This window comes from Haplochromis burtoni, unplaced genomic scaffold (assembly GCF_018398535.1).
Source record: "Haplochromis burtoni strain Fernald_Lab_line unplaced genomic scaffold, NCSU_Asbu1 Contig_8, whole genome shotgun sequence".
NCBI classification, from domain to species: Eukaryota; Metazoa; Chordata; class Actinopteri; order Cichliformes; family Cichlidae; genus Haplochromis; species Haplochromis burtoni.
In genome coordinates, this window is record NW_024582369.1 from 1,046,881 (window position 1) to 1,068,607 (window position 21,727).

The window sequence follows — 21,727 nt, forward strand, 5'->3', positions numbered from 1 at the left end:
CAACGAGTAGGGGTATGACCTTCAGCAAATAAGAGCTTTGTCCTGATGTTAACCTCAGATGTTGGGTCTTCAAGCCTGAGAGCCTTTGAAAAAATATGCTCACCAGCCTTAAGCAAGTTGTTGACTGTGTCTGTTTCTGTGCTGGTTAATGGCCTGAAGTTTAAAAACAGTGGTAGCACTGGGCAAGTCTGAGTATAGGGAGTCATGATGTCTCCTGCTTGACAGTTCAAAAGGACACAAGAGTGCTGCCAGAACTATGTAGTCAGCCATTCCCTCAAGGAGTCTAATTGGCTATTAATACTCACACGCTGCAAGTTAAAATCTTGTTGCAGACTTGCTGTGATGGTATCTGCCTCAGGGTCTGTCTTTATTCAGCACTTTATTCAAGTCACATCTGTATCTGGAGTTGTTATAAATGCACCTGCTTCAGACACATTCATTAGCTCCAGCCAAGTAGTGCAAACACACTGACAGCGAGTTTAAAAGCTGGAAAAACTTGGCAACATTTTGTGTATAAAGAGAGTTTAAAAATAAATGCGATTTATATTGTTTTCGTACAGTTGTAGTGAAAGCCACCGTTAAATTTACGAGCAAAGCTCAGCCAGGTCTGGATGTCTGTTTTGCATGTCTGCCTGTGCAGTTAGTCAAATATGGCATGTTGTATTCTAATGTAAGATAAGAGGCAAACTAGCAGGTGTTTGTCTTGAGTGAAGGGAGTTTACTGATGTAATTGTCATTACAAAATCAGATGCACGGAGCCAGTTTTGCAGGTGCAGAGTTACATTTCAGAACAGTTCACGCAGACTGGGGCGCCTGAAGCAAGTCATGACTTGCCCAGCAGCAGTTGTTGGTGTACACACACGTGCTTGTGTTTGTTTTGACGCCTTTTCAAGTATGTCTGACTCTGACAATAATAAAAAAAAAACCGTCTGTACATGCATGAGTGCACTGTGAAGCATTCCCTCCACTGTTGCTGTATTTTTTTTTATCCTTTCGTCTTTAGCTTTCTGTAAAGAACTGTTTTACTTTCCCGGTGTTGTGATTTGCTCCTTTGCCTCTTGGATTGTGATGCTTGACCTTCTCACTCCTCCCCATCTAATTTTTCAGGAGAAACAAGACCCAAGCAGCACCTCTCTGCAGCTCCGTAATGAGATCCAGGTAGGCGAAGACACCTGCATAAGAGTAGCACTTGTGAAATACCGTCAGATGTCATTGTTACCAAAAGTCTGACACGTGCCTCCACCCCCTTCCTTGTCTCTCTCTCCAGGAATCTTTAGGCTTCAGCAGCGAGGTGTCCACTCCTGAAACGGACAGAAAGTAAGTTTCCATTTTTGTCCCTGATAAAATGTGACTGTAGCAAATGCGCATCTATGAAGTATGCTTGGATTGAGATGTCTGTCTGCTGCATTTCCAAACAATTTGCAGCCTGTGTCTGGCTCATATCAAGTTGTGCATGCCTGCACACAAAATCACACTTTCTTCATGTCCACGGCTAAATATGGAGAGAAATACACACAGCTTCAGACACAGCTAATGTGTTTGGTAGATCTATTATGTGGAACCTTGTTTTTTCTTTTGTTTTTTTTTAAAGCAGAAGATGCTAGTTTACGTGTGCATATTTGCTCTAATGATGGTAATAAAACATTACCCACTGACTATTTAGAAGGTCATTTTCAAGAGAGTTTAAAGTTAAGGAGCAATCTGCACTAATGGACGTCTCGAAAAAGATGTAGTTGGTCTTCCATGCTTCTCTGCTCACATTGCTGCTGCAGTTAAAGGAAACCCAGTGACTGCTTCCTCTGGCTGACTCGCTTGGACCAGCAGCCATTCTCTATTCTCCAGGCCGTCTATACTTCCTTCCTGCCTTTGTGTTCTGCGATGTACAGGGGGGGGAGACGGAGAGGGTGATGGCCAAAAGATTAGAGCAAAAGAGCATGAACGAAAGAGCAGGATGGAACTGGGCATGGGTGGGGTTCCTTTTTACTGGATCCTGTTACACAAAAGTATGTTCTTTTTTTTTGAATACCACTGTATTTTGCTTGCATAAAATTTCTAGGTTGTAGCCCACCATGAGGTCACTGTTATACAATGCTATGCAAATTTAAAGCAATCCAAGTTGGCTGAGGTTGGCTAAATGGCCTGATCGCACACACACGGTCGCTTTATGGCCACGTATGTTTGATAAATGAGACGGCATGTTAAGAATATATTTGTTTCATCATGACGAGTTGTCTAGTAAAGACCTCGTTACAAAATAAGCTCCTTGGGCAGTGTTGGTCATTGGTAGTGATAAAGAAAACCCCCAAATTTTAGGAAAGTAATCAGCCCCGGTGGAGCTGCCATCTTCACGTGATGACCAGTGAAGTGCATACCGCAGACATGATCTCTATTCCCATGGCTTTATATGTTGCACAGACAAATGCAGAAGATGATGGGATCCAGATACCAAAAAGACGTCTCTCTACTGTTTGAAAGAGACCCTAAAAAAGCCCCTAACTGTACTATATTATCCATTTTCTTACTGTCAGTCTGGTTTCTTTCTCATGCGTTGCATGGTTTCTCTTTCCCTTACCATCACCAATAAATATATTTATATATATATATATGTGTGTGTGTGTGTGTGTGTAATATAACTTGTAAACCTACCATTCTCTGAGTTTTTATTCTTAAATTACAAAACTTCCCACATCGCACTTGTAATAACCCTCTTTGTTTTAATCTATCATTCACTGGCAGCCTGTCTGCTCCCACTCACCCCAGTTCTCTTCTCTATTAAGTTGTCCATTGTCCACTTTCCACCATGGTGAATGGATTTCAGGTGGAGTGATTTATCATGTGCAGGCAGACCGATAGGCATGCCCCGTGCATTCCTGGGACCCGATTCCTTACAGCCGCACAAAAGGCACGCTTCCACGTTCATGCGCACAAGCACGGGTACCCCACTGTCGCCTCTTTGCGGGACAATAGCAGGCAGATAAGATTTCCCAGTCTTCATCCAGGGGCTGGAGTCACCCTTCTTTTCCCTGTTTCTATGTCACTTTGTTGGCAAGACGTGGGCACAGCTCTGATTGTGCCGGGTTTACAAGTGGTGTTGACAGAGAGCTCCCAGAAGGCTGAAAGATTCAAGTTTGCAACATCCTGTTTTTGGAAGCTGATTGGTTGGTGGATATTGCTGTGCAAAATGGGCAGCTTGCTTATCAGTAAGGTTAAAAAAAAAAAAAGAGGTAAATGGATTTTGATGAAAACGCACATGCAGAAACAGAATATGCGAATTGGCGGCTCCAACTGGGTTTGAAAATGGTAGTGCGCTTAGAGGCATCTGTGCTGCTGGAAAGCGCAATAATCAGATGGAAGAATCTGTTTCAGAACAAGCACCACGTTGGGAAACTAAAGCACCTTGTCAGCACATTTACCTTGTGCTGGTGAGTATTGTAGCCTTAAGTTGAACAAAGTAGATGGCAAGTTGAACGACAGGAAAGTGCGCTCGTAGTTGATATCCGCGTACTTTTTCAGCTAAGCGCATAATTTTCTATTTTCCTGCCTTCCCTTTTGCGGTGACCTCTCTGACTCCCTAAAGAGGTCGTCCCTCTGTTCTTCCTGTGGACACTGCTACCGTCATACTGTCACCTCTCATTGTTTCGTCAAGAACACCGGGGATTGCTTTGCTCCAGGTGGCCAACCTTGTAACCACACAAAAAACACAGTGTCTGTGTACAAACATGCGTCCATTCCCGTAATTTCACCTGAGCGCAGTACAAAAAAATGGCAGTAAGATGCCATTAAACATGAGCTCACACAGCTGTGTTCAAATCTTCCCATGTGCTGGTTTATCATCATCTGCTCTAGACAGCACCTCTGTCACACAGCATATGAGCTATATTACATATCTGCAGTAGTTTCAAAGCCCTGTACTGTAACACAAATGGTACTTGCAGCTTATCATTTTGAAAATTACTCATGCTGTTCATCCCAGCTAGGAATAGTGCTCACAAACATATCATTTTCAGAGCGCAAAGCAAGCATTCACGCATAGTGAATATGGGCTTAAATAAGCAAACACATGGTAACTTTAATTTTCATATTGTACACACATCATGAGAAACAACCTGTGCTTGTCCTGGACAGGTTCAACCCATAGTAGAGATATTGTATGTTATACAGTACCTCTGTTAGCAGTTACATGTTCCCTTCTCACTGCAGAGAGGAGAATTGAAATAGGAAGGCATGCCAAAGATTTAAGGTTAAACCAATTAAGTTGCCTAGCCACACTATGCTGGGTTAACACACTTTTGGAAGACATTCAGGCTCTTTTAGCGAGCGGATGTGTGCGCGTGAGTGCATGTCTCTGTGCGCTGCATGGGAGGTTAATTTATAGAGCATGAAGGTGGGGTGGGGGGTGACGATGCCGCTACAGAAAAGCTTCTATTGAGGGAGTTCTTTTAGCATTAGCTTTGGCCCTAGCCTGTCTGGGAGGGGGAGCAGAGGAGTAAACCATACAGGCATCCATTCAATTAGCATCTCATTACGTTGCCATGGCAGCCGGGCTTTAAAGCCGTGCAAAGATTTCCCATTGCACCTAGACAAGGGCTACCATATTTGAACAAATGTACGTGGTCGCATGCGCGCGCATACAGGGCCGTGTACCAACTGGAGAGGAAAAGTGACCTGTTCATCTTGTTTTGATCCCGTCACTCTCTTTCATGATGCTTCAGCGACAACCACCTGTCTTTGTGTGTGACTCAGCAGCTGTATGCATGTGCGCAGTTGGCTGAATTCACAGACGGGTGTGTGAAAACCTGCCGGTAAGAGACGGTAAAAGAGCGAGACATGCCTTTTAGAAGAGAGATTAGCTTAATAAGTCTCTTAGGTTATCAGCTGGATAAATTTAAAGTACTCTGTTCCCCCTGTGATTTATTTCCATTTAACTGAAAGAACAGCTTACAGTGTGCAGCCAGCACCACTCATTATCACTCCCACACTATTATACATGAAAACTCAATATTTTTGCTTTATCCACAACTTTTAAGACCAAAATAGAGTTCTTGATGTGGTTTGTCAACTTCTGCATAACCAGGGAGTCAGCTGAGATCCAACATGCTGCTGAACTTTTGAGAAAATGGCGAGAGGTTGCTCATACATGGCTTTTTCATCAGAACACCGCAGTTCATGTTTTACCAGAGGCTTTTACTTCTTTTTTTTTTTTTTTTTTTTTTGGAGACAGTTTTATGCGCACATTGGGGTATTTGTTTTTACTCACACATTTTCCATTTCTATCTCTCTCTATGCCCTTAGTTTCAGTCTCCCATCTCTCTTCCTCGTGACTGTCTATCCTGTGGAGGGAAGTGGAAACACAAACAGGCTGAGTCTGCCCTGTGGTTTCTCCTCCTCCTCCTACCCCTTCTGTCTCCTTCTGTTTCTCTATTCCTCAGTTCCTTACTTTCCCTCTTCAATCTGCGCACCACTGTTAAATGGTTGTTCTTCCATTCGTCTTGTTGACCTTCCTGCTTTCTGTACTGCTCCTAAACACTTCTGTATTACTGCCATCTTCATCTTACCCACTTGTTTTTGCAGCAGGGGTGTTGTTACCCACATCTCTTTTCCTCCCTCTCCCTCTCAAGCCTCAGGAGCCTGGTCTAAATCACTAAAGTACCATCACTGACCCCAAGTGGTGGATACACAGAAATGCAGACCCACTCCCTGAACGTGTATAATTGTCGCTGAGCATCAGTGTTCTTTTTATGTGGTTCACTGAGATTAGAAGAGACACTGTAAATTTTTCTTCTTTTTTTTTTTTTAAACAGTGATATTTTTCTGTTTTCTTTCAGAATGTCTCTACACAAGTCCAGCTCTGAAGATGGATCTGGAGGTAAATAGATTTCAAGTCAATATACAATTATGCCACCTTGAACCCAGCTGGACTTCCAGTAACGGTGCAAAGTGTCTGGGCTAAATTGCCTATTTTTGACACTATCTGTGGGATAGTCACTACGTTTTGATGCTCTTTTAGGGTAATCATAATCTCCTTGCTGTTTTTAATCTGTTTAGATTTTGGTTGCGTAGGTGAGGCAAAATAACTGTTTATGTAAACCTCCAATATCATTTTACATGTCCTACATCAAGCAGGGTGGAAGCATAAGTGGGTACCCTGTGTGGTTTAACCTCAGGATCTCTCACACCTAAAACCAGCATCATACTCGCATCTTTATTCACACCTTCTCAGGTCTGGATGATGAGGCAGCAGAAGTTTGAATGAAGTGTAATATTGCATTTTAGTTTTACATTAATTAATTTAGTAAACATATAAAATTTTAGAGTGAAACACATTCCAGTCATGGGTAGAGCTCTTATGAAAACAGTTATATTTTGTCTCCTGTACTCAGGAGAAGGTTTGTTAGATTTGAGAAGTAAATCCTGATGATGTCATAGTGGGATTGTCAAGTTTGCCTTTGATATAAACTCAAGCTGTGGTTTAAAAGACATGGACATTTATCAGACAGAGTAATTCTAATGAAATTCCATTACAGGATTAACCATTGTAGAGTACATACTAGTGTTTAATAACCGAGTTGTTTTGACTGACCTAGTTTTCGTATTTAAAGCACTGAAACACTGAACCGAACAGTTTCTTTCCTGTATTCCTGAAACAGCAAAGTGCATAACCCGGTTTAGTGTATTTCTCATGCTCATCGTGTTTTCTTGCTTGTGTGTAACCTCGTCTTTTATTTCCTCCCTTAAGGTAAATGGGACAGTAAGAAGAAGAACAAATCTTTTTGGCAGAACTTCCGCAAATCTCAGCACAAACCCGTTGTACGACAGACGTCCAAAGGTTTGTGCGGCTCTATTGTACACATTAGGGTCACCGAATATTTGTTGCTTCGTGTTTTCCTTTTTGCTCATTGGTCTTTACCCCAATCAGGAGAAGATATTGGCTACGTGGCCAGTGAGATCACCATGAGCGATGAGGAGCGGATCCAGCTGATGATGATGGTGAAAGAGAAGATGATCACCGTAGAAGAAGCTCTGGCTCGGGTAGGAACCTCCCTCATTGTCTCTTGCACTTTATCCCCTCCCTCATCGACCCTCATGCCCCAACGACTGATGGGCTGTAATCTTCTTTAAACCCTCCCTTTCTTCATACTCCCTCAGCAGCTCTGGCTTTCTAAAACGACTTACTCTTACTAACCAACCCCCTCCCTTTTTACCCTATATATATTCCCTATATATATATATATTTTTTTTTTTTTGCGCCTGCATTGTCCTCTTTACACACACAGCACACACACAGCACACACACATAACTCCAGACTTAATGGTGTCTCCAGAGGTTTAGGAGTCCAGGGATTTTGGAGTGTGAGCTCTTGGAGTGTGTGGGTGTGTTGTTCAGCTCATACTTGCGAGGTTGACGGTCATAGTAGCTCAATAGCCCCATCTGTTGGAGGGATTCTGTGGTGCATTGTGGTCTTTCTCTTTAGTTGGACATGGTGGATATTCATTTGGCTGTCCTATCCATTTTTTTCCCCAATGCACTTTCACTTTGATCTGACTCTCAATCAATATCTGTTGATTGGTTTGTGACTTTTCTGTCGTCTGTTTTTTTTTCTCTTCATCTCCTCCCCTTCTGTCAATTTCAATTTATGGTGCTTTTCTCCTGGGTAGCATGCCGGGCCATCAGAGTTAGAAGACTGGATTGCTCTCCCAAAGGCAGATGTTAATTTTCTTTTTACATGTCTTTTTATTTTCTTCCAGGATATTGATTTTAAATTGGAGGATTTTACCTGTCTTATGATTGACATTCTGTCAAACCAATCATAGAATCTAAAAAAGAAAAAAAAAGTGGTGAAAGGATGCAGAGACCTGTTTAAAAATCAGTAACCTTGCTAATTTCCCTCATGGTCACGGACCTCAGCCGTCAGTTCACAACCTATAGTAGCCATTCTATCCTCGTGAATGCACACTGCTGATGTTTTCCAGGCTAGTATATAGTGAGACATAGCATGCTGGGTGAGAGTGGGTGGTCCCGCCCTGTTCCTCTGCCTCTCTGACCTCTTCTTCTCCACGTAGCTGAAGGAGTATGAGCGCAGCAGACAGTCCAGCAGTACTGACACTGCAGAGTGGGCTGACGGATCTGCACCCAATCTAAACCAGTCCTCAAACTGCAACGTAAGTACACCCTCACCCCTGCCCCTTCCTCCGTTACCCAAGCCTATCAAAGCCTTGATCTGTTCCCTTTTACTCTCCCTCTTCTTAACACTCTCACCTCAGCCACTCTCACTTTGAGTTTAAACTTTCACAGGAGAAGGATGGGATGTAGAACAGCGACATTGAGTTGATTATATATGTGAATGTGTTTATCCAAATGTGAATGATTCAACTTTACTCTTGAATTTCCTTTTTTTTCTTCCTTTATATTTCGCTCTCTGTTCTGCATTCGATAGCCAAACTACAACATAACTGCCTCTGCATATGCATTCTCTCCACCATGTCAAGTGCATCCTAGTAGTATTGATGTTGCCTCTGAACATTTCAGTTCATTGCTCAACTCTGGTTTTCCTTAGACTCTGCTCATCTTTTCTTTTTGGCAGTCAGAACAAGAACTGTGCAATTCTCTGAAAGTCCTCTTCCATATTTTAGTCATCAGTTTAATCCTCGCCTGGGCATCTCATTAGAAAATTGTCCCACCAAACGTCATAATTGGCAGCTGCAGTGACAGGGAAATTGTCTTGTGGAAATTTAGGGCAGGTCTGTTTACATCAGTTGGTTATAATTGTAACTTTTGGAAAGCCAAGTGGAGAGGCACACAAAATCCACCCCAAAACTTTTGCAGCATTCAGCATTGAGGATACTTGATGTTCGAAAGTCGGCTGCATAACGGCGGCTATGTGTTCAGAGGTAGGAGCGCCGACAATCACCTCTTTGTTGGCCGCTGTTTGGATTTTGATGACAATCAGTCGGTTCTTTTCTTGTGTATTATTATGTGCTGCTACGTGTGTGTGTTTTGCTTGAGTGTTTTTGTTTTTGTTTTTTTTTTTAAATGGAGGTCAGCCTTGATGCAGAATCGAGACTTGCAGTGGTCAGGGCAGTTGTATGTGAACACGCAGATTATAAAGAATGTACTGTATGGCATCGCTTGGGAATAGCATGCAAAGTTTTATGCGTGACCCACTTTTTTTTTTCTTTGCAGGAAGTGAATTTATACAAACACAAAAATTCCAAGCTCTCTGAAAATAACTCCCACACACATGTATGTTGTTTTGAAAAGAAAATGCCATCGGTTCTTCACCAGAGTCTCAGTTACATGTCCTGTTTCTCCCCTTTATCCACCTAATTGAATGAACATGCGTTTGGTGGTCTTATTGTTAAAGTTGACCCCATGTTCTGCAGACAAATACAGATTTCAGTCCAAGCAGAGTTTGAGTACCATAATCTTTCATTTAAGTGAATGAACATGCTTCGGTGACTAATGCTCTAGACTTTTGCACATTCACCCCATGTGACTCCTCAGCTTAAGTAACGATTGCATTCATATGGAAATCAGATCTGCATTGCCGTTTCTTTATATGACTGAATCAGTAACTTTATGAATGAAGACCCATGCCAAACAGTTTTCTCACACCATCAAGGGGCTCCATTATTTATTCTTCTGGGTAATGATTGATGATATCCATTCACATGGAAAAATAGGTCAATTATGCCATGCATAACTTGTATCTGTTATCTGGTTCTTTGATGTAGTGCAGTATGCTGATCAGCTTGTCAGTCTCCTGAAACTTTCTGTTGTTAGCAGCTCACTTCCTGTGGGAAGATGGTTGATCATTTGGGGGATTTTACAGACTTGAGAGAAGACGGAAGAGTTACAGTACTGAAGGATTATTGTGTAGCAGAACACACAGTTTGGCCCTTGGAGGCAAATGCTGGAAGCCGAGAGGAAACTAGGGAGACAGAGACTTAAGATAAAGACTCAGCCCCCAAGGCCAGGAAAGGGGGAGCTATGCATCTCCCTTTGCCCCATGTTCCAGAATTGGCCATTACAGGAAATATTTCTTCTCTGCTGGGGCCTCTATTGGTGTCACATACTGCCCTTTCTCCTCTCTAGTGAATAGAATTAGGTTAATTCCAAGATCAGTAGATTTGCTCGTCCGTGCATTCCTGTATGCTATATACGGACACAAATATACAGCTGATGGTTGTAGCTGAAATGTTTGCAATAAACCTTTTTTTGGTTGCTCTGTGACTTTTTCCGTCCTGATGCTGTTTTTCTCTGGTCTTTTTTGCCCCGGCAACGGAACCTGCATTCCAGGGCTGGCCATTAGTGATTTGGGGGCCAAGGCAGGGTCAGAGGGGCTCAAACGCTGGGATTGTTCTCCATGCACAACATGCCTTTTCTCTGCTAGCCATGAAGCACGACCCTTCCAAACAGTCCCTCATTCCTCTGAGCTAAACAGGCTGCGTTTGTGTCTGCCTGCATGTGCACAGGGGCACAGATATTATTTTGGATTGTGCATGCGAGGGAATGTGCTCAGGGCACTACGGATTTGATGATCCTGCTTGATTGAATTATGGAATATTAACACAGGAAGTGCTGCCCTGCTTTTTCCAATATAGTGGTAAGTTCTATTGGTTTTCTGAGCTCACTGTTAGATTTTCTTGTAAATGCTCTTTTTCTATATTTGCAGAGAAATTTTCGTGTGCCTGAAAAGGACGTTCAGTCGTAGCTTTTGTTTATAGATGTTTGTAAAGTCGCCGTTTGCATTTTTACTTTTCCCATGTTTTAAATGGCAGCCTTTTGGCCAGCTTGATTTACGTCCTCATTTTGCTAGGCTTTCTTTCTGAGTTTGTCCCCATTCCCCTGTTTATGTGGTCATTCAAATGGATAGTGCCTCTTGGGAATGGGTTGGGATTTATGTCACTATCTCCTCTAAATCTTCTATTCATTAGAATAGAAGAAGAATCACATCATTCGACCCTGACGTTGCTAGGGCATTAGCGCTGCACATAGTTCTTAATATGATAAAATGACTTTTTTCCAGTTTTTTAAACTAAGACTCTCTTTACATTGAATTTAATGAAACTAATGCACTCAAACATCACCCAGGGTGAATGGCAAGTAGAAAAAGCTATCATAGCAGTCAGACCAACATGGTTAAGTTGTTGGAGGGACAGTGGAGGGGGGTTTCTTAGCCTGTTTCTGCAGGTTTGTCATCCGCCAAACGAGTGGTCTGGTGTTCTGGGCAGACATGGCAGAAGACTACAGTTTCAAAAAAGGAAATATCCTGCACACTGCTCAAGCTCAGTATAAAAATGTATTGATCGGACCCTTGGGGCCTTCATTGTATTCGTGCAGAGGTGCAGGACAGTTGTTTTCCTGTGGGAGTTTCATTCAGTGATTTAATGTTTTGTTTTTTTTTTGTTGTTGTTTTTTTTTCTGCCCGTCCCATTTGGTTCTTTAGCCATCAGAATTGTTGTCTGAAGACCAACAAGGATACCCAATGGATTTACTTTGCCAAATGGATCATCGTGGCATTGCCGTATTGGTCCATTTGGTCGATCTTTGTTTTTATTATTTATTATATTTTATTTTCAGATGTTACAGACGGGACAGACATGAGTGAGGGATAGGAAAGGGAGAAAGAAAGAGGAAGGAAAGGGAAAACAGAAGGGGAGAGGGACAGTGAGAAAGGGGGGGAGAAAAGAAATAAAAATCTCCTGGATCACCTGTTGAGAGAGGAATAGAAAACAAGCAAAAAAGACAAAAAAAAACCAAAAACAAAGCAACATACTAAACACAACACCATCGCATTAATCTAGCTAAGTGTAAACAGCAGTAAATACTAAATATTCAATGTTGTTGTGCAGCACGCAGGATAGATGTGCTTCGAAGTAGCAGCCAAGAAAGGTGTAATTTGGGTCTACGAGCAGTGAACACCCGTGTGCATACCTGTGTGGATCAGCGCGCTTGTATTCCAAAGGTTTCTCCATGTAACGATCTGCTAGGGAGTGTGGGGGGGCCACAGCCCCGTCCTCCAGGGTGTGAAGCAGGTATGGAGGAGATCAAAACTCCAGACATCCAGAGGCCCCCAGAACACAAGAGACCATGGAAGACCAACAGAGGGGCAGCCGCGCCACTGTTCCAGTAAGAGCTGAGGAGAGTCCCAGATGAGGGCTCACTCAGCAGCCGCGGAGCAGAAGCCAGGGGGAGTTGCAGTGACGCGCCCATGAGCTCCGCCGGCCGCCAGCTGTGCCTGAGTGACCGAGCCCCAGGCCGAGAGGCCGGGGGCACCCCACCTCCGAAGGGGCCCGAGCGAGCCCCAGGCTCCAGGCCCCGATAAGCGGCCGCCAAGGAGTGAGCCGGTGTGTACCTGGACGCCCACCCCCAGACACAAAGAACCACCAACGCACCGACACCTGAGGGAGTCCGCCACTGGCAGGGGAAGTGGTGGTGGGTGGAGATAGGCCTCCAAACCTTGGAGGGCCTGAGATGTCCCCAGAGAGGTGGCGTCTGATACCCAACCTGACATATAGACACAGACATACAGGCACACACAGACACAAACATCCATTCCCACCCTCATGCTCTCATATGCACTTACTCCACACTCAACCAACGTGGAGACAGACATAAAGAGACGCTGTACACACGATCACACTCCCCAAGCGTACTCTACAAACCGGGTCTAGGTGATTTAATGTTAAATGCACAGTCTATCACAATATCCACATATATGAAAAATATGATCATGTGTGACATGTGTTATCTATTAATAAGAAGGGTTACATCAGACCTAAAATGTAGCTCTGAAAGCGATGATGAAGTGGAAAGCACGGACTTACACAATGACACTTTTAGGAATGATGTGTAGTTTTTCCCTTTTCACGTTGGCAACAGTTAAGGTTTGTACTTGCATACCTGCAGAAAATGAAAAGTCATCATGTTGTTGTGGCCTTGGTGTGGTGTTGTCTGGGTTTTGTGGTCACTGTCAAATGTTTGCTCAAACTGAGCCACAGTTGTTAACATCATCCTGACTATATGTCAACAGCCTCTGCGCCAAGCCTGTGGTCTGTTTTTAGGGTGGTGGGAAAGCCTTTTTTTTTTTTTCTTCTTTTTTCCTCTTTCAGATGCATAAAACTGCGTGTTAACGTAAAGGCAGAAATGTGCATGCATATTATTCTTGTCAGATTTAGAAGCGTGTGCATGCTTTTCTAATCTCAAACACTGACAAAAAAAAAGGTTAAAAAATGACTACATTAGTACAACAAAAGCAAATGTTAATATTCTGTGTTTTGGGGACAAGAAAATTGTAATAGGATTTTGAGTTTTCTTCCCACTTGACCACATGAGGGTTAATTTACTCAAAAAAGTGTGTATGGAAAGTATTTGACTTTTTCTTTTTTTTCTTTTTTTTTTAAGATATGGTTGTTTATGTGTAGGAAAAGATACATACACTTTTGTCCTTTTGCAAAAGGTGCTCCCATGAATGTGAGCTGGGAGCATGTTTCCATGACAGTGACAACAAAAAGCTTTATCTGTTCTTGCAGCAGTCGAAACATCACCACTACAAAACAATGAAATCGCAGTGAAAGTAATGACGCTAATAAAGATGTAAAAAAAAAAAATTATAACACTGAAAACAATATATAAAAAGTAAAATTAAATAGAAATTGGAGTTAAAAAAAAAAGTCGTGTCTGTCTGTGTGTGTTGTTTAAATAGTGGTTTCCTCTGAAACAAAGTCTTTGAAGGCAACATAACTCAAGATAACCTATTTTTTTAAAAAAATACTGATTGATTACATCATTTGGTTGTCACTTCCTCCAGATCACATGCCACCTGGTTTGTTGTTTTAGTGCATTTCATGTCTCAACTGAATATGACCTTCACACAATGCAGTGTGCCACCATCCCTCCAATCCTCCATCCCTCACCTCACTAACTTTGCCGCCATCCTAAACAGAGCTCCACAATCTGTCGCGTTGTAAAAGATCTCTTAAAATCTCAAAGCATATTCATCCAAGTGTTATACCTTCTCTGCCTAATCATTTTAAACCACCTGTTTCTGTTACAACTGCAACCATGAATTGTTATGCTGAACTGGAAAGAAATTTTCAGTGTTAGCTTTTTTTTTCTTTATGTATTTATTTAATTCTTTATAAAAAAAATTTTTTTTGCTTTTTATTGACCCTAGCTACCTTTTCTCGTCTTCTTCTTTGTAATATCAGCCCTCTCTCACTCTCTCTCCACCAGTCTCGTGAACAGTCAGATGATGAGCAATCAGAGGACTCTGTGAAATTCAAAAGGCTTCACAAATTGGTTAACTCGACACGCCGGGTCAGGAAAAAACTCATCAAGGTGGAGGAGGGCAAGAAACATGCCTCCGAAGGTTTGTGATTCTGTCTGGCAGCAATATATTCATTTGATTACTTGATTATCTTTATGATTTATTACACACTCCAACCAGCTAAATAATGTTAATGTAATTGGATTTACATTAATTTCAACGAATAACTGCTGTAGGCGTTTTAATGTTTTTGGGGTTTCCCGATTCTCAGATTTTAAGAATGTAAATTTTTTGATGGGTAGCTAACTCAGGCAGACTTTCCTGTCTAACCCTCCTGAGTAACAAACTTTCTAACTGACTGTTTGTGTTTCTTTAGATTTTATGAATCTGGAGACACCTCCCACCTGTGAAGACAACACCGCTCTGTACACTGGGGTTCTAAAGAAGCCCCCTTTACACCAGGAGGCGTCTCTGCCCTCACTCACCCATGACCAGCTTTCTCTGGATGGAGACACAGATGGCCTGACGACCTCCCCTTCCTCCAGCAGTTTGGACACCTGGTCTGGACACAAGCTGGTGAAAACGTTCAATAAGTCTTCTAGTACCCACGGTCTTATCCGGCCCCCCAGGAGGACCCCAGCGGGCTCCAGTGCCCTGGGAGGCTCTATTCCTGGTGTGACAGGTAGTGGCTCCTCCTTCTCAGAGCTCGATGGCTGTGGATTGGACGATGATGGAAAGCTGTCACGCTCCACAACTGATGGCGAGATGAGGAAGGCCCTGAACTCCATCTCCCATGGGGTAAGTAGCAACGAGGCCCTGTATGCTTTCTATGGCCTGACTAAACCTCGCCCCAAACCCCATTCCCAGTCCCGCCTTCTGATCTCCCTGGATGACGGTCCGCAAGGCAGCCCCAAACATCAACCTGCCAGCCGGCACCACGGCAGCTGGACGCACCGGAAACCTGATCCCAACTATGCATACTCCACCAAGCACCTCCTGTACCAGCGCTCGCGCAATGCTAAGTCCCCCGTTTCTCCCCTGTCAGTCACCCCATCCTCCCCCGTCCGCTGTGATGTATCCAAATCAAAGGTTTTTGGAAGTGGGGGAGGGGGCTGGGTGTTCCCCTCTCGCAGGCTGCGTGGGCGAACAGCAGTCAGTGAGCTCAACATCACCTATGTGGTAGAGCGGAGCCTGTACGGTCACCTCAACTGGGCACAGCTGGTCCGCCCGGTTACACTCAGCCGCGCTGAGCGGCGCTGTCTATTGGAGGAGGACCGTGAGGCGGACAGGAAGTGGGCGGCCAGCGTGGACCGCTGCACCAAGCGTGTGCTCTTGCGCATCCAGCAGAAGTCTGTGAGTTTAGGTCTACAGGTTTAAATCGGCCGCCTCGTGTGAGAAGGACTCAGTGTGCTTCAAAGTTGCAGAATAGCCCAGAGGTTTATAGGTGACTGTCGCACAAACATACACAAATAAGATAACAGGTCAGCTGTTACATACCCTATATTAAACGTACCCATTTAATATAGTGTGTGTGGAAACATGCAGGTATTGCACAAGTTCTTTTATCTTGAAAACATCAAAAGCTGGCATATCAGTGACAGACCTAACTGCCCTTATAAGAATGCCATCTTCAGTGACCTTTAAGCGAATGCCTTTGCCTTCAAGCCTTTTTATTTTAGCTGAATATGAAATGATTATGGAAAGCGCAGTGCCCTACTTGGGAGGTTAAGTTACAGCAGAGGTTTTATAAGTGCCTTTTATAAATGTCAGATCCCTGAAGAACACATGCACTTACAGATCAGTAGTCGCACTGATCCCTGTGGGTGCAGGGGATGTTGTACAAGCTCGGAGCTGCTCATCCTCATAATAACTGCAGCACATAACACTCAAAGACTTATTGAATGGGTTGACTCGTTGGGTGAACTTCAGTGACATAATAGTCGCCATGCTTATTGTCTTGCACATTTATAAGGCTGTGAATAGCAACAAAATGATGGAAAGGTCAGAAAACCTTAATCATCATACAGTGATTGTAAAAAGCCAGTAATGACTTTTTTGACTTTAACCCAAATGAAAGTAGTCTGGTGGAATTTTAAATATTTTAGTTCTTTTTGGCAAACCTTCCCTATAGAGGTTTGTCATGTGAGGTTATGAGGTTATTTGCACGTTGATCGAAAGTTGTCCACCATATTGGACATGATACACCACCAGTTATTCCCCAACTGGTTGGAGAGTGGTTGCAGAGTTCCACAGTGTCACTAAGCTGAAATTGCTTGCAAAAAGGGTGCTGCATTGATTGCAGTTGCCTGCAGTTTACATACGAAATGCCACCTTGTTTGCAAACACTTGCTAACTGCTAACCAAAGCAGCAGTAAAACTTGCCACGAAAACCAGAAAAGTAAAAGTTCTGCCTTTGTGCTGCAGTCAGCTTGTTTCAGAAGATGAAATGTTTAATATGAAGGCCTTTGGTTTCCAGTTTGTGTCACAGTTTCACTGCCGTGCAACCTACAGGCGGAAATCAGCTAGTGACCAAAAAAAGGTTGTTGCCAACCAGATGGGGAATACTAATTTTGCCCTGACGACCGATGGTTACCAGATGGTTGTGGTCTCTAGGCTTGTGTGACTCGGGCCTTATTGACTTGACTCTGCATTGTCACCATAACCCCTGTCACATGTCGAAAATGGTGGACAATTTAAAGTCACGTTGCTAGTAGTGATGTGTCTCAATAATCTGTGTATACCAGCAGAAATAGTGACACATAGAGGTAAAGACGTAGTAGAGCTATCCTGCAGCTTTGAGGGTACCTGAATCCTATCGTGTTCTAGTGACGTCACTGGAGGTCGTTCTCATCCAAAAACTTTGAATTCACTTATTTCTGTTTTTGCTTTTCGTCTTCTTTTTTGGCCCGTGCCTCTATTGCAGATGTGATTTTTATTTTTCTTCTCTTTCTCTGTAATTATCTCCAAGAAACATCTTTTTTTTTTTTATCTGGGTGCATGTCCATTCCATTGAACACCATCATCACATTCAGGCTTATTTATGAGCATCTTTGCAACAGGTTATGTTTCCTGGAAAGCTGTGGCGTTGATCGCAGCATTAAACGTAAAGTAGAAAGGCCATTTTCTTAATGTGCACCGCTCACCCACTTGTTCAGGGTTGAGCTGAGCAGTTTTGTAATTGCTCAGAAAGCAAAAGGGAAATGCCATCACGTGCCCCACTTGAACTGTGAGAGTTGTTGGCAGATGCTTTGTGTGCATGTCCGTGTCTCCATCTTTGTGTTTAGAGTTTAACTTAGCAATTCGAATGAAAGAATTTATTTTTTCTTTACGTGTCGAAGTTCTCTATTGTGTCTGCCTTTATTTAGTTTTTGATCTTGAGAAAAAAAATCCACATTTCTCTGTCCTCTCAGCAGAAACAGTTGGCTCTTTCTGAAAATGTTTCTGGCGAGACTAATATATTGTTGGCTCTATATGTTGTGCATGTTTGCTAACTATGGCCAACTGCATTGGGTTGAGATGCAAGGACTATATATATCCACATGTAAAAGTAGCTTAGCCACATCAAGAAAAACTTAATGTTGTCCGAGGATATCAGGGACCTTTCGGAGCCGACAATATAACAGCTCATTTGACTGGAACCAAGCAATAACTCGCAATTTTAAAGAGGAGCTCGTATAAAAGTTTGTTACATCATGTCTGTTGGCTGTCTGCAGTCCCATATGACATCATGCCCTCGCATATATGCGAACCATACATCCATGCGCATTAATCAAACTGCTGCCGTGTTGTGCCGAGCATGAATCACTGTGAGTTGAGTCGTTGGGTGTGGAAGGGGAAGTTCTGTAACGTGGCCTGGTGAGTGTGACTCATTTGATTGTGTTTTGGCTCTCCCTCAGAGAACATGCAGCTTTGGAGGCTTTGACCTGTCCAACCGTTCCCTCCATGTGGTCAACGCAGGCAATGAGGCCAATGTAAGTGGTAATAAAACAGAAGAGCATGAGCTAAACTCTCCTGCTACGCTTAATCATGCTGATTTCCCTTTTGTTTTTGTGATCTCTCTTGGTCCTTGTCGTACCCTGTGCAATCTGTAACGTCTCATTCCCATCTCCTCTCATCTGTCTTTCCGTCTTTTTCTGCTCTCGCTTTTCTATCTTGTGATCACAGAGTAAAGAGCAGGAGGCAATATACAGAGAAGTGGTCAAATCCCCCACTACGTCTCGGATTTCACTGGGCAAGAAAGTCAAGTCAGTGAAAGAGACGATGAGGAAGCGCATGTCGAAGAAGTACAGCAGCTCTCCTTCTGAGCAGGTTTGACATAAATATAACATGGATGCAGACGTGGATGCAGTTTTTGAATGCTTCATTTGTCCCTATCTTGGCCTTATTTTTCCTAGTATTTAAAATAAGGCTTTTAAAAAAAAGAGTCCTATTGTGTACACATCTAAAGGATGTTTGCAGAGTAAGCTGCATATTCTGTCCATCAGCTGTGGCTGGGTTGGGAGTATTTATGTTGGTTACAAGATAAACAGAGAGCACTACGTCACATTCACATTTGGATTTCTCTCTCTGCTGTTCCCCTCCTGGACTAAGTGTCTTGGGTGGGGTGTTTGCTTCAAGTTGAGCTCAGGGAGTGATGCAAACCTCCCCCAGGCCAGCACTTAGGAGATGGAGAGTTAAAGTATGCGAGTCTAAAAGGATCGTCTCCTTTGCACTGACCTAATTTTTCTGGGCATCTTCTCACTTTACCAGTGGCCTGTCCAGCTCCACAGTTTGATGTCACCTCATAGGACGTGTCATTAACATGCAGTCGGCCATCTGCTTGCCATGGTGGTCAAAGTGACCCAGATATCCTCACATGAGTCATGGAGATGCTGGTTGAGGAGGAGTGAAGAAAGATGAATTGCTATGTTACAGTTTGTCAGCTATTTGATAAACCACAGTGCCACCTAGTGGATTTATGAGACATGAACAGCAAATGTTGACCTGTCAGTATATAAAAATATATATCACTGCTCCAAAGTTTACCTTCATTTCTCCAAAAGTTGATTCTGTTCATCTGGACGTAGCGTCTCCCACAAAACGCTACGTCCAGATGAACAGAATCAACTTTTGGAGATTTATTTACCTGGATGATTGAGCATACATCAATATGTTTACCTTCATTTAGAAATCCGTTTGATTTTCAAAGAAATTTTAATCATCTCATAAAGCCTGATGTTTGACCTGCACTAAGGTAAAGGACGAACATAATAAACTTTATCAAGTAGCACAGTGTGACACTTGGGAGCATGGGAGTGATGCCAGCTGAAAATGGGTCTTCGTACATGTGCTCTTAAAAATCATAAATGACTAAAGCTAAGAACGAGCGGTTAATATTTACATCTTTCTAATCTGTTTTCTTTCAAAAAGAAGCAGCACTAAACATTTGACCGACTGTCAATAAAAAGATGTCATGTTTTTATTGTTTTTAGACATTCAAAGCTTAGCTGAGAAGACCAATAATCAAAGGTTTTTCATCTAGTTGTTACTAATGTGTTCCTCATTTGCTATTCTCATTATGTTTAATGATTTGATTATGGTGTGATTAAATTAATGGGTTCATACTGTTTTTGTTTTTTTCCTCACGCACGCAAATGTTTAACCCCTAATCCTGCTAGCTGGTAAAAAATTTGATTAATGGCTTAAACAAAAAATGCTGACATTCCCTGTCATACCATTACCTGCATTTTAACCAAGCTATGATTGTCTCCCTTACGTAATTTTCTTTTTTTGTTGTTGTTATACGTCCACCTGCTGTTTATCACATGCTTTCGTCTCTTGAATGCAAAATCATTTGTGCCTTTCTCTTCCTTCGTTACACATCTGGATCTCTCCTTTCCATTTGTCTTTTAGTCCAGTCCAGATGCAGCCCCTGGTTCTCCACAATCCCCTCTGCCTGACACAGACTCTCTCGAGAAACCGAAGCTTAAGGCCGGAGGTTCTGTGGAAAGCCTGCGCAGTTCACTCAGCGGACAGAGTTCAATGAGTAAGACTTTTTTTAAAAGAACCTTTATTCAGACAAGGGTTTGACTGTGCAAACAGCTGCTTTCATATTTTTCCTACCCGATTCTGAATAAAAACTGTATTTAGGTTCTTTCAAATCAACAAATAATAAGGACAATTTATGCATTTGCATAGATTTAAACAAAAAAAATAGTTGTTTTGAGGCAGCCACAACACTAGATGGTGCTTATAGCATTTGCTGCTGGCTCGTTCTTCTCTGCTTCAGTTATGATTTTTGTGGCATGATTATAACCAGACCTACCACCTGATCCTTGTGTTATGGCCTTGGAGTTTTCAAATTTTTTTTTCTTTTAATCTCTTTAGCTATTTCATTTAATTACATTATTTGGAGTCTTCAACCTTGTGTTTTTTTGTGAAAAAAAAAAATACACTGCATCACTTCAAGCTGTGGCTGAAATGAAGACTTGGCCAAGTTTCAGTGAGCCACAGAGCAGACACACAGGCCAGCATATGGTAATGATTAGACAGGAAGTCTTAGCTCTCATATTCCCACACGTCGACATGATTTCAACACACTTCACTCAGAATCAGAGGGAATGTGCTGTTTTTCCCAATAGTTTGTAATACAAGTGATGAAAACCCAGTTTTAAAGTTTCAATCACTGTAAAAAGTAAAGCTACCTGTTACCTATTGTCATGGTTATTGATGTAGAGTGTAATGGAAGGCCTGCACTTTTATTTCGAGAAGTTTAGTAATGGATTTATAGGCAACTATTTTGTAGCTTTTAGCTATTTTGCCTCTCTATGCTCAGGTGGTCAGACGGTGAGCACCACCGACTCATCAACCAGTAACAGAGAAAGCGTGAAGTCGGAGGATGGCGATGACGAGGAGCCTCCTTATAGAGGACCATTCTGTGGCCGTGCCAGAGTCCATACAGACTTCACTCCTAGCCCCTACGATACGGACTCCCTCAAACTGAAGGTATTATTGTACACTGACAGTAGTGTGCAAAAGTTTTGAGCCACCTTTCATATCTCTGTTTTTCTACTGTGGAGCCAGATTTTCTTTTCATTTTTTACAGTGGTCTTGGGCAATAGTTCTCCAAACTGTCTGAAGGTGTTTCTTTGGACAGAATGAGCGGCTGTTTTTTTTTTTGTTTTTTTTCCACTCCTTTTGAGTCCAGTGTTAGTCTAGTTATTGTTGGTTGTTTTACAACTTAACACTGACTTATGGATCACCTGAGCATAAAAATGCTCCTAACTCAAGGCATGAACCAGTCTAACAGCCTGTCACAATAACCCATAATGTGTTCCCATTTCTGTAGCGGACTCTCAGTAATAATAACAAAATAATATTTTTACCCAAACAAGCTGATTCTCAAAGCGTTATTATCTTGGCATAACCCGGCATGGTGTGCAGTGTTCCCCTAAAAAATTGGAGGAAATTCCTCAAGC

At 42.6% G+C, this 21,727-nt stretch overlaps 1 protein-coding gene across 8 annotated transcripts in view; it reads left to right on the forward strand.

Annotated features, from left to right (window-relative positions):
• The window catches only part of sash1a (SAM and SH3 domain containing 1a), a 167,344-nt gene that overhangs the window by 132,003 nt on the left and 13,614 nt on the right, over positions 1–21,727 (forward strand). For 3 of the 8 annotated variants that reach the window (XM_014338509.2, XM_014338523.2, XM_014338520.2), the window contains exons 3-14: positions 1,108–1,158; positions 1,268–1,317; positions 5,826–5,866; positions 6,737–6,826; positions 6,917–7,029; positions 8,062–8,160; positions 14,237–14,372; positions 14,647–15,623; positions 18,167–18,241; positions 18,435–18,578; positions 20,163–20,295; positions 21,085–21,254. In XM_014338509.2, coding sequence (XP_014193995.1) covers positions 1,108–1,158; positions 1,268–1,317; positions 5,826–5,866; positions 6,737–6,826; positions 6,917–7,029; positions 8,062–8,160; positions 14,237–14,372; positions 14,647–15,623; positions 18,167–18,241; positions 18,435–18,578; positions 20,163–20,295; positions 21,085–21,254 — 2,079 coding nt within the window. The remainder of the gene's footprint in view (positions 1–1,107; positions 1,159–1,267; positions 1,318–5,825; positions 5,867–6,736; positions 6,827–6,916; positions 7,030–8,061; positions 8,161–14,236; positions 14,373–14,646; positions 15,624–18,166; positions 18,242–18,434; positions 18,579–20,162; positions 20,296–21,084; positions 21,255–21,727) is intronic. The other 5 variants (XM_014338521.2, XM_014338528.2, XM_042225918.1 and 2 more) reach the window with 4 other exon arrangements.